Below are 18,231 nucleotides of genomic sequence, written 5' to 3'. Positions count from 1 at the left end.
GTCGGCAGCGTACGTAGTTGAGTACGGCCCGCATCTTTCTGCCTGTAGTACTTGGTGTAGGTGTTCGTGTTAATGTTCCTGTTCGTGTGCAGATGGGTGTCGGGGTGTCTAACGCCGCTGTACGCCTTTGCACTCCTCTTAACAATGTCAAATTCAGCTGGAAATTTCTAGATAGTTCTGCTAACTCTGTGCATCTGTCTAGAGCTCCTAGGGACATAGATTTGTGTGAAAATGAGTGTGAAGATATAGTCTGGGTGCCCAAAGTGGTGTGCCTTGAGTGTGGCATCAGTTGTATATATGCCTGTGGATATTTCACTTTCTGCTCCCATCCATCTATGAGTGAGTACCTATGAGCATAGGCAGTATTCCTACAGATTTGAATGTTATTAGTAATACACACATTTATCATCTTCCGAAGGCTGTGTCTGTATGAATGTGCATGTGTGTGTGTGGCGCATGAAGCACAAGGGGTGGTAAAAGTGTGTTTCTGAAATCCAGATGTTAAAGGAGTAATGTGGGGGGAGGATGCTCCGGACATACTAAATCTTTTGCACTTCATCTCATCCTCTTTAATCTCAGGAGAACCATAGATTTTGCTTTTGGACCCTCTAGCATACAACTGCTGGATCCTGACCTGAACTCATCCTCCTGTGTGACCTCTCCTTGGCCTTCTTTCTCCTCTAGTCTGTGGAGCCCAGGGAGGCTGCCTGTTACTGTCTCTAACCACCTTGGCCATGATGTCAACCCAAAGAAGTGACCATCCCATCTCCTTCCTTTTTCCCCACCCAAAAGTCATTTCCTCTTAGTTCATTACCTGGGATTTTGATGCCTGTGTTCCCTCTGCCTTATTGATACACACAGAGAAAAAAAAAAAGGAACTTCTTGAAATTCCCCAGAAGGTTGTGAGAGTTGTTTTCAGTGTTGCAACTTAGAACAAGTCAGTTTCTAGTTTAAGTTTCCATCAGAAAGCTTGATAGGAGTAGGGTATATAAGCTTCAATAGTAGCAGCAGCAGCAGAAGAAACAAACGGTTTCAGACCCAGGGAACACTGCAGCCTGACCAGAAGCAAGGTAAGCACTTGCCCAAGCCCTGCCACCCCTTCCATAGGCCCACAGGCTGTCCAAGGGTAGACACCATTCATGCGCTACCCCTGTACCAGGCATTGTGGAGTGGGTGAATTCCTGGAAGCATTCCTGGTGACTTACCTGCTGGGACACTAGTGAAAAGTCAGTGCTTTGGGGATTAATATACAAAGTATTCATTTTAAAAGTCAACTAATAATAATTGTATATTAAGGTCTGTGAACAAATGCACATTTTATAGAAAGGTTTGTCTTGTGTTAAAGTGGTATGTATATAAAAGTGTGTTCCTCAATATTAATGCTCATAAGTTAAAGGATTGTATAAAGTGAGTGGTGCTTCCCTTATTATTGTAAACTTTTTAAAAGCCTTTTATTCAGTAAGTAATAATGAATCCAATAAGTAAATGAATTCATTCTTATACCTCATAATTGAATGTTATAAGCATAGTTGGTCCCATATTTGTCGTGGGCGAGAGACAGTCAACTGGATTGACAGTTAAGTTAAGTTATCCAGATCTTTTGGATTAACTAATCACTTAAAAAATGGAAAGCAACACCAATGTTTAAAACTACTTTCTGAAGTTTAAAATCTGTGAGAAGGAAAAAAAAGATAATCTTTACTGTGTCTTATAGTTGCCTAGGTAAATCGTGTGCAATAATTTTCAGGTTAAAAAAATAATGATCAGTTTAAAATATCATTTTAACAAAGAGATTACTAAACCTGAGCTGATGGCCCACTTTTTTCAAATAAGGAATTTCAAGGTATTAGAAAGAATTTGGGCAGCCTCTTAGAGTTCATTTTACTGGAGTCTGAAATTTTACTATTTCTGTCCATTCATTCTTCTAATAATTAATGAAATCCCTCTGAGCTAGACTCTCCCTGCTAGACTCCAGGGACATAGTGTGGAATAAGACAGACATGATCACTGCCATCAGAGAGCTCAGTGTGGTGGGGAAGACAAACATGAAAGAAGTAACTATATGATTGCAATTGTGTTATATAAGCGCTGTCAAAGGAGGAATGGAGCTTTGAGAGGAAACAGCCAGGAGTCCTGACTCCATCAGGGCACCATGCTGGATACTTTATGTGAATTATTTCATTACCTCTTCATCACAGCAGGGTTCCCATTTTACAGATTAAGAGTATGAGGCTCAAAGACATCAAGTGACTTGTCCAGAGTCACACACCTAACAAGTGGCAGAGCTGGGATGCCAACACACGCTACCTGTCTCTAGAAATGGGACCCTTTGCATATGCTACACAAGCCTTCTGTGACTATGTCTTTTTATTTTTAAATAATAATTCTCTTTTCTAATTAAAAAGAAATGAACAAAATAAAACTTAAAAAAGAGATGCCTAGTCAAGTGTCACTGGCATGCCCATGTTGGCACCAGAGTTAGGGAGCCTTAACACACCACAGGACCTGGGGTCCCTGCGTCCCTCATACAAGGGTTTCAAGAGTTTAGAAAACCTATGAAATTACATTTTAAAATGTTTAATCCTTAAAACTCTCAAATTTAGCAGGCCGAGAAAATGTGATCTGTGGGATACGACCAAACAACCCTTTGAGATGGGTATTATGTACATTTTACAGCTGAGGAGACTGAGGCTTAGAAAGTAATTTGGCCATTATCATATGATTAGTGAGTGGTCAAACCGGAATCCAAGCCCTTGGTATCAGATGATCTAGAAAACAGCAGGGTAACTGCATGCTGCCCCTTTTTGGTTTCCCCTGGGTTTGATTAAGAAAGTGACCCACCACCATCTCTACCTTCTGCCAGTGTCCTGTGGTTTAAAATGTAGGTGATACAAAAATGGGAGCTGTTTCTTAGAACCATCACCAGGGCTCCCTTGACCCTAAAGTGTTGTTCACCTGAAATTCTCAGATGCATCTGAGGCCCAGAGGGGAAGTGCTGGGCACTTAGCCAAAGGGAAAATCCCAGTGTTAAGAGAGCATAAAGGATTCACCAGGAGGTGCCAGGAATCTCTACCATTTCCATTCCCAGAGTGCTGACATCTGAGTTGTACAGGCCTGTGCAATTGCAGTACCTCTGTGGGCATTTCCCTACAGCCAGGCATGACTTTTTTGTTTATCCATCACAGACAACACAGAGAGAAATCCAATTTTTCCTTTATCTCTTCTGCTGGGTACAAGCTAACACATTTGGTTGGCTTCTATAATATGTCATCTCATTGCATTCTCCCAACAACCCTTTGAGATGGGTATTATACCCATTTTGTAGATGAGGAGACTGAGGCTCAGAGAGTAATTTGGCCAATCTCACACAACTAATGAGTGGTGCAACCAGAATTCAAGTCCATGCTGCTGGACTCCAAGCCTACAAATGTACTAACTGGTGCTCCATGGCAACTAGAACTTTGCTACAGTCATAACTTGGACTAAATTGATAGATGTGCCCTTGAAAGTTGCGTGCTGCAGTGACAAGAGTGCTGACAAGAGTGTACGGGAAGGCCTGACTTCTGCTCCTGACTCTGCCACTCACAACCTTTATGATATAAGGGAATAAAATACGTGGCAAAGTTCCCCTAGGATTAGCAGCAGTTCTGACAAAGCCATGATTTGTCAATATTCTGTTACCCCAACCAAGGGGTGCTTATTTTTAAGGTATTTCACAGAAAACTGTGAAAAGATTCTTGTTCTTCATATAGCCCAGTGGTTTCTGAAACCATGTTCCTACAGAACGTCAGTGTTCTCCAAGATGGAAGGAGGTGTATCAGAATGAAAATAAATAATAATCATCTCCACCTAATTCACAGGTGGGGTGTAATTGTCAGTCTGAAGATTTTCATAAACCCTGGATACTAATCTAGACTGAGTTTCATTATAAGTGAAACTGATTTAGCACAAAAGTATGCATTTCATTTTCATGTTGAATATATCAATATTCTATGGTCTTCTTCCAAAGAACATCCTGATTTGCAGGGGCTCTGAACCTTGAACATGGATTAAACCAATGGATCTCAAAGAGTAGTCCTCAGACCAGCAATATCAGCTTCCCCTGGAAACGCACAGGAATGCATACTCTCAGGCCCCACCAGACCTGCTGAATCAGACAGTCTAGGGTCAGGCTGGGAATGGGGGCCAGCAATCTGTGCTTTAGCAAGGCTTCCAGGTTATTCTGACATATGCTCAAGTTTGAGAACTACTGGTTACCTTATGTGGGAGGAAATAATCTTTGTGTTTGGAACAGTTACAGTCTTAAGCAGGGAGAGAAAGGAAACCTCACCAACAAGGGCTGGACTCACTGCCAGAACTTGAAAGATCACTTCAGTATTACTCCCTCTGCCCCCCAACCCAAGTCCTTTAGTCCTGGGTGTCACCGCACATACTGCCTTGTGCTGCTGTAATACGGGTATGTAGCTCATCTCCCCTACTGCAGGGTAGGCATTTAACACACTGACTTAAGAAATATTTGTTGAATGAAAGTATTTGCTCCTAGAAGTCGGGGTCCAGGTAAAAATCATTTTTCACTCTCAGCTGCTCTAGCTCAGTGCCCTTTACACAGGAAGTACCAAGTAAATAATGACTGAATGTTGATCTAGACAAGTCACATTCCTTCTCTGAGCCTTAGGTTTCTCATCTTAAAAATAAGAGCATCATATCAGATAGCTGGCCATAAGGTCTTTCAGCTGCAGATCGTCTGCGGCTCTCTACTTGGAGATGTTCTTACCCAGAGACTGGCAGAGGGCTCCTGGAATTCACTGAGTATTAACCTGACAGTGTAGAGAAGAAAGAGGAAGATAAAGATTAAAGACAATGTACATAGAATGTGAATATGGTTTCCAAAGGTGATTGCATAACTACTGACATTCTCTCTTCTCTTATGCCTCCTCGTTTCTCTTTTCCTCTGTCTCCTCCTCTGTTTCTCCCCCTCCTGCAGATGTACCCTCAGCAGTTGGTTGTCTCCTGGTTTTCCCTGGTTTTGCTGGCATCTCCCATCATGGCTATATGGGAACTGGAGAAAAATGGTAACCAGCCTTTCCTGATTCTCTATGAAGGCCCCAGGATCTAAGACAGGACTGTCAGGCAGCCCCTGCTGGGAAATCAGACTGAAATGGGCAGGCCTTGGGTCTTCCTAGTGAAAGCCATCACTCTGGGATAACACGGGCCCTATGTCCTTGTTCTACGTTTGAGGGTATCTATTATTGTATGGCTTGAGGGTATCTATACTGTTTGGCTTTCATGTTAGATGCCAGAGAAGAAGATTTTTATGGACTATGATGGGAAAAGAGATATGGATTTTGCCAGTATTACTAAAAACCAGCTGTATCATATGATTAAGATTCCAAAGTGAAAGATTAGAAAAGTATAAGAACTATGTTCTAACATCTTCCACTCCACCACGCAATATTACCCCCTCAGTTGGCACCGAGATGACTTACCTCTGACCAAGCACTTTGGGGAAAGCATGGAATTTAGACCCACACTGACTTGGGTTCGAGGCTGATTCTGCCACTTATTGGTTATGTGACCTTGAGCTGGGTCACCTCTGAGCCTGAGTTCCCTCGACTGTAAACTGAGGATTACGAACTGATATCTACTACATAGATTATTAAATATCCTAGTGAATGCAGAAGACAACTCAACAGATAATGAAGTGACAGTAAATGTTAATTAGTATTATTGTTTTGGCTATTTAAACTAATGTCTCTGGTGATTCAGGAGAACCTGTTTACCTTCCCAGTGATCAATAAAAATTATTAGTAGAATAATAGATAGGTATTATTAGAATAAGGTGCTCCCTCTATCCTTCTAGTATCTCACACACGGTAAGTATGTATTAACTGATTGTTAGTTGTTCCTGAAAGACGCTCAGATATTTCTCATTGAAGCCAACATAATAATGTTGGCAATTACTGTCTTTAATAATAAAATAATAATAATAGTTGATATTTATTGAGGCCAGCATCTCATTTAATTCTCAACACACCCATAAGAGATAGGGACTGTGTGTACCCCATTTTACAGATATTAAAAATAGAGGCCACAGAGATTAACTAACTTACCCAATTTCACATACCTGGTAAGGGTGGAACAGGAACTTGATCCCAATTCTGTCTCACTTCAACACTTATGAACTTAAGTATTTGAAGAAGGTTTTACCAGAATGACATGAGCAATTGTTTCCTCTGTCCTTGGATAGCTGAGCAAGAGGAAATAGGCATACATTTAAAATGAAGACATTGCAGCTGATGATGAGAAATGATCTTTCAATAGTGAGGAGAATACAACACTAAAATGGGTCCCTGAAAGAAATTTGGAGCTCTTCCTCCCTTCTTAAGAATTTCTGGAAGATGACAGTCCAGCCATCCCTGCTCTGCCCCAGGAGGTTCTGAGTGTTTTAGACCCTCCCTTGAATAAGGACAAAGCCCTGAGCCAGATGATTATGCCAGATTCCTTCCAACCCTGGGATTTTTAGTGAGCTCAGGAGCTTTGGCCCTTTCATAGTACACCCTTAGTTACTTCTGATTTAGTAAACCACAGAAATTCCAGAAAGTCAATGTGAGAAACACTGAGAGGGCGTGCAGCTTTGGAGGCAAGATGAGATGCAGCTAAGCATTAGGTTCTAGATGTGCCTCATCAGGCTGCCGCCTGCAGCTGTTTCCCCTGCCCTTGGGCAAGGGTCTTCGGCTTCTGAATCTCAGTTGTGACAGGAAAATAGCCTTGCTGGTCAGTCACCAGTGGGACACAGAGAAACCAGAGAAAGCCAAAGGTGCCACATGGTTTTATGTCAGCACAGCTGACCATTTTCCAAGAGTTGGGGCCCAGATGCTTTTTACCTCTTGTCTCTGTTACCCATTCAGTAGTTTTAAAGCCCTTTGATGTCAAGTGGGAACTTTATATTACACAACAGCTTTACATTTGGACGCCAATCACAAGAGCCAGCAGTTACAGCTCATTTAAGGGCAGTGTCAAGCTCTTATATAAATTAGCTTATGTGATCCACATCTCCACCATCTGGATCAAGCACTAATATGTTGCTTATTTTAAAGATAATGACCCTGAAGCTTAGAGTAATTGAATGCCTTGCCCAAGGCCACAGGCCAGTGTAAGAGACAGAGCTGAAGCCTAACTCAGACCTGTGTGGTTCCAACATCCAGGCTTTTCACCGCTGTGGCTCTCAAACTAGAGTGGGTTTCAGAATCTTCTGGAGAGGTTAAAAACAGGTCACTGGGCCCGTCTCAAAGTTCTTGATTCAGCGACTGAGAATTTGCAATGCTAACAGAGTCTCACGTGCTGCTGGTAGTAGTTGGATGATCATGCTTTGAGAAGTACTGCATTAAACAACTCTATTTAGTTAATAATTGATGCATGAATGAATGAATGAAGATTTGATGTGAAATACTCTTTGAAATACTATATTAGGCCATTCCTCAAGTGCCAGTTTAGATACTAGTATTAAAGGTTCAATGCAGGGAATTCCCTGGTGGTCCAGTGGTTAGGACTCTGCACTCTCACTAGCAAGGGCCCGGGGTTCGATCCCCGGTCAGGGAACTAAGATCCCGCATGCTGCACGGTGCAGCCAAAAAAAAAAGATCCAATGCAAAGCAGCAGAGACAGAAGTTCTGAGATATAACTCTTGTGCTTCTCACTTGATGTAACCTTGCTTAACCTCTTGGTCTCAGTACCCTTCTCTATAAAATGGAAAGATTAAGATCTACTGAACTGCCTCTAAGAAGGTAAAATAGCTTTTAAAAACACAGAGAGAATGAAAATCTCCATTGGTGAGTTTCACACAGTTGGAAATAAATCCTTCAATCCCCGTGGAAAATTGGAAGGCATTTTCTCATGCAGTTGTCTGACCTTTGGTGTGTGAATACAATAACAACCAATGCTGAGTGATAGGTTCTGTGCTAAGTGTTTTACACGCTTTTTTCATTTAATCCTCACAGCCAAACCTACAAGGCAGATACTATTATTATTGTCATTTTACAGACAAAGAAACTGAGGCTCATGGTAATTAAGTATCTTTCTCCAAATTCCCCAGCCAGCTATTGGGGACAGGATTTCAGTCCTGGTCAGTCTTTCTCAACACTTATTCTCTCTGAATGTGAACTGTGCTGGAAGTTTCTTACATCCACCAGGCCTTCGGGAAAGAATATTGTGCTGTGCGTTTTTCAGTATATCAAGGTTTTCCTCATCTGCCAGCTAATCAGAGGTTAATTATTCACGGCACCCTGGCAGTTAATGAGCTTATGGCAGCTATTAAACTCTTTGCTTCTCTCTTCCACAACCTTGAACTCAAGTGGTGCCCCAAAACCTGAGATCATATTACCAAGCATTTGCTGTTATGAGCAAGGTTGTGCTGCTTTAGCCATCCAGATACCGAGTAATCCAAAAATCACAGTCTGGTTCTTCAATCCCTGTGCTCTCCAGTTTATGTTGTAGAATTGGATTGGTATCCTGATGCCCCTGGAGAAATGGTGGTTCTCACCTGCGATACCCCTGAAGAAGATGGCATCACCTGGACCTCAGACCAGAGCGATGAGGTCTTGGGTTCTGGCAAAACCTTGACCATCCAAATCAAAGAGTTTGGAGATGCTGGGCAGTACACCTGTCACAAAGGAGGCGAGGTTCTGAGCCATTCGCTCTTGCTGCTTCACAAAAAGGAAGACGGAATCTGGTCCACTGATATCTTAAAGGACCAGAAAGGTAATTCCATTCCCTTGGGTAGCATCAATTTTCTCTTTTGCTCCATAAGAGATAAAAAAATTAAAAATTTAAAAGGCAAGACATGGTTAGTATAGTTAATGAAGTAATACCAAGTCCCTTACTGAAACCACCCGAAACCTACATTTTCCTTTGCTGTACACTTCGGGTTATCAACCATCAAAATCTCCTGTTGAGAGAGTTTCATGGGAAGTCTAGATGCTTTTCCTGAGGTTCTTTTTAAATAACAGTGATATTATTGGATGGCTAATGGGAGTTAGTTAATGTGCACTGGGCTGATAGCCTTGAAAAATATTAATACCCCCCTCCGATATGTTGGGTGTGTGGCATACAGAATCAGCATCCTATTGGGACATTCCCAGTCCTCGCTGACTGTCTGCCTGGGGAACAGCAGATTTTCCAAGGAAATAAATGAAGATCTTCACTCTTGTACCATTTGGTGGCCTGTGATTCATCGCAATAAAAATCTTTGCAATTTAAAAGAAAGAAAACCCCTAAATATTGAATTCTTGTTCTTTTCAAATCCAGAGCCCAAAAATAAGAGCTTTATAAAATGTGAGGCAAAGAATTATTCCGGACATTTCACCTGCTGGTGGCTGACAGCAATCAGTACTGATTTGAAATTCAGTGTCCAAAGCAGCACAGGGTAAGTGAAACCACTCGGGTTTCTCAGCATTTTGCTAGAACTTTCTCAATAAGAAAATAAGGGCAACCTAGCAATGGCCCATCAGTTAATGATAAGGGAGAAAATAAAGCCAATTCTATATTTTTAACCCCCCATCCACACACACACACACCCTTGCCTAAATTAGGGAAAGAACATGGAGATTTAAGCTAATTGCCTGAACAAATGTATGCATTAGAACAGGATATTATTGGGGCCTGGGAAGAGCCTCTGCTGTGTTTGAACCCACTCATCCAAATTGCCTGGCAATGCCTCATTAAGGCTCATAGCACCACGGCAGCGGTGGGGGTGGCGGTGATAAAAGGGGAAATTGAAGCTGTGAACGACTTGCCGAAATTGCACCTCCAGTCGGAAATAGAAATAAGAGCTCTAGGGCATAGATCTTGCAAGCCCTGAGGCTGACTCCAAAACTCTGTGAGGCCTCTAGAAATTTTCCCAGGGCCACTTCAATTCCTTTTTCTTCTGCTGACACCACCAATCTGAAGTTCACTGTTTGTCCTATGCAGCTGGGCTTACCCCGACAAACCAATTCCCTTAGTACAGAACCTACATTAACCGGCTGTGTGACTTCCTTCCCTCTCATCAAAGTTCCCAAACAGTGTAGGATAACAGAGTAAACCCTAGGTGATCATCCTGACCTGGCCACTATTTAACTGAGTAAATTAACCTTTGGGGTCTTACTATTCCATCTTTAACATGAAAATGCTTACTAAAGAAATGCTTGTACAAGTGCACAGAGACATAGATGCAAGAGTTCATTTTGGTGATCAGCAGGGCAAATGTTAAGTAAAGTGTGGTACATTATACCCCAGCTTAATGTGCAGTCCTCAAAATGAATAACCCAATCCATGTGGTCTGTCATGGAGCACTCCCCATAATATGTTCAGAAGGGGGAAAGATGGTTGCAGAATTATTTATACCAAATTTTATATATATATATATATATATATATATATAAAATTTGATATTATTTCACAAAAATAAAATCTATGTGTGTATATATAAATATGTGTGTATGCATATATATTGATACATGTGGATATATGATTGCTTTGAATATTCACAGAATAATGTCTGGAGGGATACAACAAGCCAGGAATAGTATTTATACCTAAGGAGTGACACTAGGGTTAAAAAGGGGATTAGGGTTAAAAGAGACATACTCATTTCATTTATACACCATCTTTATCTTTTTAATTTTTAAAAATTGGTATGTATTGATTTTGTCATTAAAATCCAGAAAATGAGTTAAAATTTTTAATAAGGAGATTTAACCAGGAGCTTTGGATCTAAACGTTTTCAGATTCATTTAGGCCAGAGGCAAACATTTGTATTGGGTTGGCCAAAAAGTTCATAAGGGTTTTTCTGTAAGATCTTATGGCAAAACCTGAACGAACTTTTTGGCCAACCCAATTATTACCTCTCAAAGCAACGCTTGTTCTCATGGGGAGGGCAGCTTCTTACCCCCTTCAGAGAAATCAAACCAGTTGGAGAAATTTTGTCTTCAGACAGCTAGGGACGTGCCTGCAATCATGTGACACAGGATAATATCTGTCTTTGATTTCAGCTCCTCTGACCCCCGAGGGGTGACGTGTGGAGCAGCGACGCTCTCAGCAGAGAGGGTCAGAGTGGACCACAGGGAGTATAAGAAGTACACAGTGGGGTGTCAGGAGGGCAGCGCCTGCCCAGCCGCCGAGGAGAGCCTGCCCATTGAGGTCGTGGTGGAAGCTGTTCATAAGCTCAAGTATGAAAACTACACCAGCAGCTTCTTCATCAGGGACATCAGTGAGTTTGCTTGATTATATGTGCTTAATAAAGATAGATGCTGGTTCATCACATGTTAACAATGCTCCATGCACTGGGGTTAGGGGTTTATACGCATTCTCTCTTTTATTCTGCATCCCACCCCGAAAAATAATTATAATGTAGATACAATTGTCTGCATTTTAAGGAAGAGGAAATTGAGTCCTAGCTAGGTTAAACAACTTGCCCCAGAACTCACACATAGCAATTCAGACCTGGATCTGACCCGCTAGGAAAAGCAGGCTCTTGGCTACACTTCTATTCTGCTGCTCAGGCACCTTCCATGATGAATTCAAGAGCAGCCCCTTAAGCATTACATGCATATGCAGAACCAGAGCTTCCCCTACTAACTGCAATTATTCCCAACCAATCTTTCTGTAGCATTTGAAAAAGAGATTTCTTTATTGGAATATAAACCCCTCCAAAATGGATGTCTGTTTTTTCAGTTGGAAGATGGAGATTTTTGCCATTTGTCATTTCCTTTACCATTTATCCAGTGAACATTCATCATGAAATAAAAAGTGATAGAATCACAGAACCTGCTCTAGCATTTGTGGGGAGATTGCCTTTGGTGGAAAGGAGAGGGTGGGGTCTTGTTCACATAGGGTACCAAGGAAGGTCTCTATGAGGAGGTGGCATTTAGCTGAGTCCTAAAGGAAAGAAAATGCCACTGTGTTGAGAACAGGAAAGAATATTTGTGGAGCATCTGCTAGGAGTCTTGGTCTTTGTGTGGAGAGGTGCTAGATCCAGAGAGCCCAAGCCCATTCCATGGACTCTCTCCCCCGCCACTCCCCTCCTAGAAAAATGTACACTACTCGAGGACAGAGTCTTTCTGACACTCACTGTTGTGCTTTCCATGCACAGTCCAGTGGCTGTCACATAATGGGGGCTTTTTATTGAATGAATGAGTGACCGAGCATAGAGACAATTTGGCTGTAACTGCCACAGGACAAGTCGGTGTCAGATTCCACGAAAGGGCTAAAGAAAGAGCACTAAGTGGAAAATCTCTCATCTGGTCCCCAGCAAGAGGCTCAGCCCAATTCCGAGTTTGGTGCAGAGGGGGATTGATTACAGAGAGGGTGGTCCTTCACTGCAAGCCCAGACGTGAGTGTCTTGTCTCTAAGAACTTTCCTCTGAGCACCACGCAGAGGTGGTTCCACCACCAGGGCCCCTGTGACTGCGCAGGGATGAGAAGGATTCTGAGCCTCTCTCAGGTTCAGCGATAGAGGAGGCAGCAGTTGGTGAGGGCTGCCTTGTACAGGCACCAGCGTGAGCGCCAGCCGCAGGGGTGTCTCACGTCTGCCAACCAGGTGCTCAGAGAAGTTAAGTAACTATGATATGGACTCAGAGCTGGTCAAAGGCGAAAGTGGGACCAGAAGCCAGAACTACCTTACCCCAAAGCCCCATTAGCAAAATAAAGGGTGTTTCTCTCTCTTCCACAGTCAAACCAGACCCACCCAAGAACCTGCAGCTGAAGCCATTAAAGAATTCCCGGTATGTGGAGGTCAGCTGGGAGTACCCTGACACCTGGAGCACCCCACATTCCTACTTCTCCCTGACATTTTGTGTTCAGGTCCAGGGCAAGAACAAGAGAGAAAGGGTAAGATGTGATTCAGGTGCTGTCTATTCTGTAGTCAGGTTTATGTAGGCCCACATCAAGGAGATTAATGATGATGATAGCAGCGAATGTTTATTTGGCACTTTCTATGTGCCTGAAACAGTGCTAAGGGTTTTCCTTGCGTATCTCACTTAATTCTCACAGTAACCCTAGAAAGGCAGGCAGTGTTACTCGTACCACTTCACTAGTGAAGATTTTGAAGCTCAGAGAAGTTAAGTGACTTGCCCAAGGTCACCCAGCTAGAAAGTGGCACAACCAGGACACAAAGGCCATGCACCTAACACCCTACTGCCACCAGTATGGTTGAACATTATCTTGCTCTCAGAATTGGTCCTGATATAGGAAATCTGGGCTCTAGGAGCCTAAAAATGTTTCAAATTGACAAATATAATGGGTGATAGAACATTCATGCTGTGTCTCATCCAAAATAGATAATTCCCAGCTGTTCCATATATTGTGAAATTATCTTATTGAACAGAATGTTGGCTAAGACAATGGCTTTCAAACTTTCTTGCCTGAGCATCATAATCCCAAGGTTCTAGAGGCCCTCTTATAGAGCCTGAGACTCCTTGGACGCCAGTTTTAGAAATCACTAAACAACGGCCTTATTCGGCATAGGGTTTAGCACGTGGTAGAAATTCAGTGATTCAGGTACTCCCTGAGAATTTTTTTGTGGAAGGGAAGGGCTATCCTGGAGTAGATTTTACCTAAAAATTATTTAAAATCTTGATATGTACTTCCCAATATAAGATCTATCTTATTAATAGGTAGTATTTATAGAGCACTTTCTGCATGGTTAAATACCTTGCTACTTTAACTTTTACAACTCTATGAGGGAGTATTATTATCCCTCTCTTACAAATGAGGAATTGAGAAACAAAGAGTCTAAGATATTCTCCTGTGTCCACATAGCTAATAAATAGCAATGCCTGGGCTTGAACACAGATTTCATTCTGATAAAAGGATCAGGATATGGAATTTCAGAATATCCAGGGGACAGCAAATCTGTCTCAGTCCCACCACTGACCTAGTACTGCGGTGAGTGCACATGGGGCCTACCTGCAATGCAACTGTGCTAGAAAGATGAAAACTGGACCAAACAATTTCTCCCTCAGGGCTTTGGACTTATAAAGTAGAAAAGCCGCATCTGTGTTGAGAGCTTCTGTCAGTAGGTGGCACAAGTTCTACACACACCCCTATGAACTGCGAGTGTGGTGCCCTGAGACCAAGGTGTGGCTGTTTTGGGAGATTGTACTTTGCCAAAATATGCCCAGCCCACCTTGTGATTGCGTTGCCAAAAATTTCCCTCTCCTTTGCAGAAAGATAAACTCTTCACGGACAAAACCTCAGCCAAGGTCACGTGCCACAAAGATGCCAACGTCCGCGTGCAAGCCCAGGACCGCTACTACAGCTCATACTGGAGCGAATGGGCATCTGTATCCTGCAGTTAGGTGAGCAAGCCTGCGAAGCCCAGCCCAGACCTGCACACTCAGTTGTACCCAGGTGCAGGACAATGGTGGGGGCTGTGTGGGACAGGAAAGAGGGGGTGGGATGCCCAACACGCAGTCACCAGAGGCAGAAACATACATTTGTTCATTAACAGATACTTATTGATGCCTTTAGTATTCCAAGCAGTATGCTGGGCACGGGGACACTGCAGTAAAGAAAGCAGGCACAGGTCCTGCCCTTCCAGAAGGGAAGGCAGTAGGAGAGAGAAGTAGCCAAGAGTCAGAGCATAGGTGTCCTGCAAGCTGTTTCCAGGAAGTAGAATCTTATCTGGAGACCACTGGGGTCCACTGAAGGGCTTTAAGCAAGGAAATGACATGATCAGATATTCTTTTAAGAAAACTCTCGAGGGCTTCCCTGGTGACGCAGTGGTTGAGAGTCCGCCTGCCGATGCAGGGGACACGGGTTCGTGCCCCAGTCTGGGAAGATCCCACATGCCGCGGAGCGGCTGGGCCCGTGAGCCATGGCCGCTGAGCCTGCACGTCTGGAGCCTGTGCTCGGCAACAGGAGAGGCCGCAGCAGTGAGAGGCCCGCGTACCGCAAATAAATAAATAAATAAATAAGAAAACTCTCGAGACTTCCCTGGTGGTCCAACGGTTAAGACTCCGTGCTCCCAATGCAGGGGGTACGGGTTCGAACCCTGGTTGGGGAACTAAGATCCCACATGCCTCAATGCACGGCCAAAAAAAGAAAAGAAAAGAAAACTCTCAAGATAGCCTCTGGTAAGCATGGTATCAGCAAAATCCTAGGCCACATAAGAAAGGGCTGGACCCTTCTGACGAGGAACCCCCAAAATCCAACTGCCCCAGATAATGTGTTGTGTGAAATAAGAAGGGTTTGCTACTGAATTTCAAATCCTCATAGACACTCGCCATTCTTTTTCAGGTTTTAACCTCAGGATGAAACTTTGGAAGAAAAGTGGAAGACATTATGCTAAATGTTTAAAAGGTGCAATGGAACAGGACCCTCCCCCTAAAGATATTTTCTACCAATTTGCTTTATTTTTTTTTTACGATTATAAAGATATCTTTGCTGTATTTTTATATTTAAATGCTAAATGCCCACCGAAACAATCAGCTAATTTATTTATACAGTTTACAGCTAGCAGGTCACAGCTGACTTTTATGTTATTTACCTATTTAAGTTATTTATTAATTTATTACTGTTATTTAACATTTGTGTGCCAAGATATATGTTTCATATACTCATGACCTGATTTATAAGGAATGGGCCCTATTATGCAAAATGTGAATTTATGTGTTATTTATACTAACAACTTTTCAATCGAGGCTGCAAGTACATCAGTTTTATGGCAACCAGTAAGAACACAGTGTTCTGATGCCAGCGCCATAATATATTTGTAATAGATTAGAACACAAGAGAGAGTTAAATAGACATGGAGATACAAACTCTTTGAGGAGGTCCTGGAGAGCAGATATTAGTTCCCGTGTCCATGAAGACTTCCTTGAAGTAGTGGTGATAATTCAGAGCTGTTTGCACCTCTAAACAAGTTTAGTCTTTGGATGCCTGAAATTAGAAAGAGCTAAAAATGATGATTGGAATTGAAATTCAGCTTCACCCTTCCTGGCAGCCCCTGCCCCCTTCTATCTGTAAGACGAAGGAGAATGACATGGAGATATCGTAAGTGTCTGGAAAGTAAAAAGATCTTATGATTCAAGAGAGAAGACAAGTGTAGTTATGGCTAAGGACAAAATTGTCAGAATTGCCAGTTGTTCCTTAATAGGCACACAAAGAAGCAGACAGATGCGGAGAAAACAGCCATGAATCTCTTACTTGTCAGCATGAGGGAACATGACAAGCGGATATGACTAGAAAGTTCCGAGCCATTAAAATGCTAGTTTTAACTAATGAATGTGCTTTTTGTAAAATGATTCCATTTGTTTTCTGTTTACTTATTTATTTTTATATTCTGATGGTGAACTAATAAAAATATAACTCTTCTTTGCAATAATATTTTGGGCTTTCTCAGTTGACTGGGTATCCTGTTCCCACGCTTACCAGGGCTGTGTTATTTTTCCCTTACCATTGAAGGACTGCCCCACCATGAAGCAATTTCATTTCTGGTTTTGCACAATGGGCTCTTTCCCTTTATAGGAAAGTCAGTGTCTTGCCAAGCTCAGGAAATGTCCCTGTGATCTGACCACGGGGGACTCTGCAAGGGCACTAAACTGCATTATGCCCCTTCAGGGGTTGGATACTCTTGCTTCTGTCACCTTCTAACCTGGAATCAACTCTACTGGTTTCCAAAGCATCATGAAACAAATTCCCCACCTGATAGAGCCATGGGCAACCCATCCCATAGGTCCAGCTCCAGTGTTTATGGAGGGTTTCCCATCTGCCTGGCCAACGGCTAGGCCCTGGGGTTGAGGAGTTCCAAAACACCTTGGGTTTGCCACCCCGAAACAGTGCCCACTCCTGGCAAAGCCTATAAGACTGGGATGAAAAGTTAACTTCAATACCACGAAATGTGAAAATATTCAGTGTACATGGTGTATATGGTGCCCTGGGGTAAAAATGAAGAAGAATCAGTATAACCTGGAGTCACCCAGGAAGACTCGACAGAGACGGGGAGGTGCCCACTTTGGGCTCAAAGGATGGCCAGGGCCTGCCAGTTCCTCGGAACTGGCAGGCCCTGGCCACGGAAAGAACAAGTGGTGGGATCAGAGAAAATGGTGTCCATTCTCTGCTATCTTCAAAAGCCAAGTGCACACATCTGGCTTCCTTGCAATGGCAAGGTAATTATAATAGGGATGTTTGCTTACATTCCTTATTTTAAGTGTCACCTGGACCCCTTATTGCACTCTACTCCTGGCCTGGAGGGATAGTGTAAAATTTCTATCATTTTAATCCAACATTTGAAACATATCATCTTGTGTTAGTAAACCCACACTTGATAGCACATGGTTGGTTAATAACAACTATGCATTCTTCTAAGGGCCTTTCATCTAGAGATACCAAAACGCTTACTGGGCACTTAATGAACAACAGTAAACAAGAAAAACATAATCACATTTCATAAGCACAGAGACCTGGGGACATTTCCCAAAACTTCCAGCAAGCCTGGGGCACCGCTCAGGTGCCCTGGCTCCACCAATGCCCAGTGCTTTCCTAACACAGCCTCTTAGCAGTTGATTAATCGCAGTTACATGTAAGCAATGGAGAGTTTTTCTCTTTGAAAAATATTCTCCAGGACAGTCCTTTCTACTGGGAAACTAGCCACTACAAATGCATCAAATGTCCTAGCAAAAGAGCTCAGGAGGCGCACCGGGACCCTGGGCCCTGGGCCTACCCAGCCCTGCTATGTGACCATGTAACCTTCGGCAGGTCACTGGACACAATCAATTCTCACTCCCAACTGCCTTCTTCCCTGATGTCCCTCCTCAGCTCAAAGGTTGGGAAGCTAAGTAATCACTTTTCCAGTTGCTCTTGCTGCCCAGCAAGGTCATGAGACCCAGTTCTGGCTCATGAGATGTAAGAAAATTCTTCTGGGGGTTTTTCTGTTAAAAGACAGAGCTATGGCTTACATCACCCTTCCCCTCCTTCTTCCTCTCTTCAGCAGATGAAATTTAAGAAGTCTCAGAGGATGCCTTGCACCCAGGATAGAAGCCATCATGCTAAGACAGGAAAGATAAAAAGACTCTGGGACCCTAGTGATATCATCAAGGAACTGAACCAACCCCTGTGAGTACCTACCCCAGCCGTCTTGTTGTGTTAGAAAAGCAGACCCATATTTGTGTTTTTTTAATTGTGGTAAAATACACACAACATAAAATTTACCATTTTAACCATTTTTAGGTGTAGAGCTCAGTGATATTAAGTACAG

General features: G+C 42.8%; 1 protein-coding gene and 1 long non-coding RNA gene across 3 annotated transcripts in view; one reads left to right on the top strand and one right to left on the bottom strand.

Annotated features, from left to right (window-relative positions):
- Nucleotides 1–18,231, bottom strand: part of LOC112415193 (uncharacterized) — a 60,512-nt gene that overhangs the window by 24,303 nt on the left and 17,978 nt on the right. For both annotated transcript variants that reach the window (XR_003006293.1, XR_003006292.1), the window contains 3 exons: nt 15,798–15,914; nt 8,540–8,659; nt 6,125–6,247 (listed from right to left, as the gene is read on the bottom strand). This is a non-coding gene — a long non-coding RNA (uncharacterized LOC112415193). The remainder of the gene's footprint in view (nt 1–6,124; nt 6,248–8,539; nt 8,660–15,797; nt 15,915–18,231) is intronic.
- On the top strand, nt 1,022–16,358 carry IL12B (interleukin 12B). The gene is made up of 8 exons (XM_024768051.1): nt 1,022–1,070; nt 4,985–5,072; nt 8,482–8,757; nt 9,304–9,421; nt 11,028–11,245; nt 12,706–12,863; nt 14,201–14,332; nt 15,273–16,358. The coding sequence occupies exons 2-7, from the start codon at nt 4,985–4,987 to the stop codon at nt 14,330–14,332; spliced, it is 990 nt and encodes a 329-aa protein (XP_024623819.1). The 5' UTR covers nt 1,022–1,070; the 3' UTR covers nt 15,273–16,358.

Source organism: Neophocaena asiaeorientalis, unplaced genomic scaffold (assembly GCF_003031525.2).
Source record: "Neophocaena asiaeorientalis asiaeorientalis breed wild unplaced genomic scaffold, Neophocaena_asiaeorientalis_V1.1 scaffold1091, whole genome shotgun sequence".
NCBI classification, from domain to species: Eukaryota; Metazoa; Chordata; class Mammalia; order Artiodactyla; family Phocoenidae; genus Neophocaena; species Neophocaena asiaeorientalis.
The sequence above is the reverse complement of the archived record's forward strand: the minus strand, read 5'-3'. Positions and strand labels throughout refer to the sequence as shown.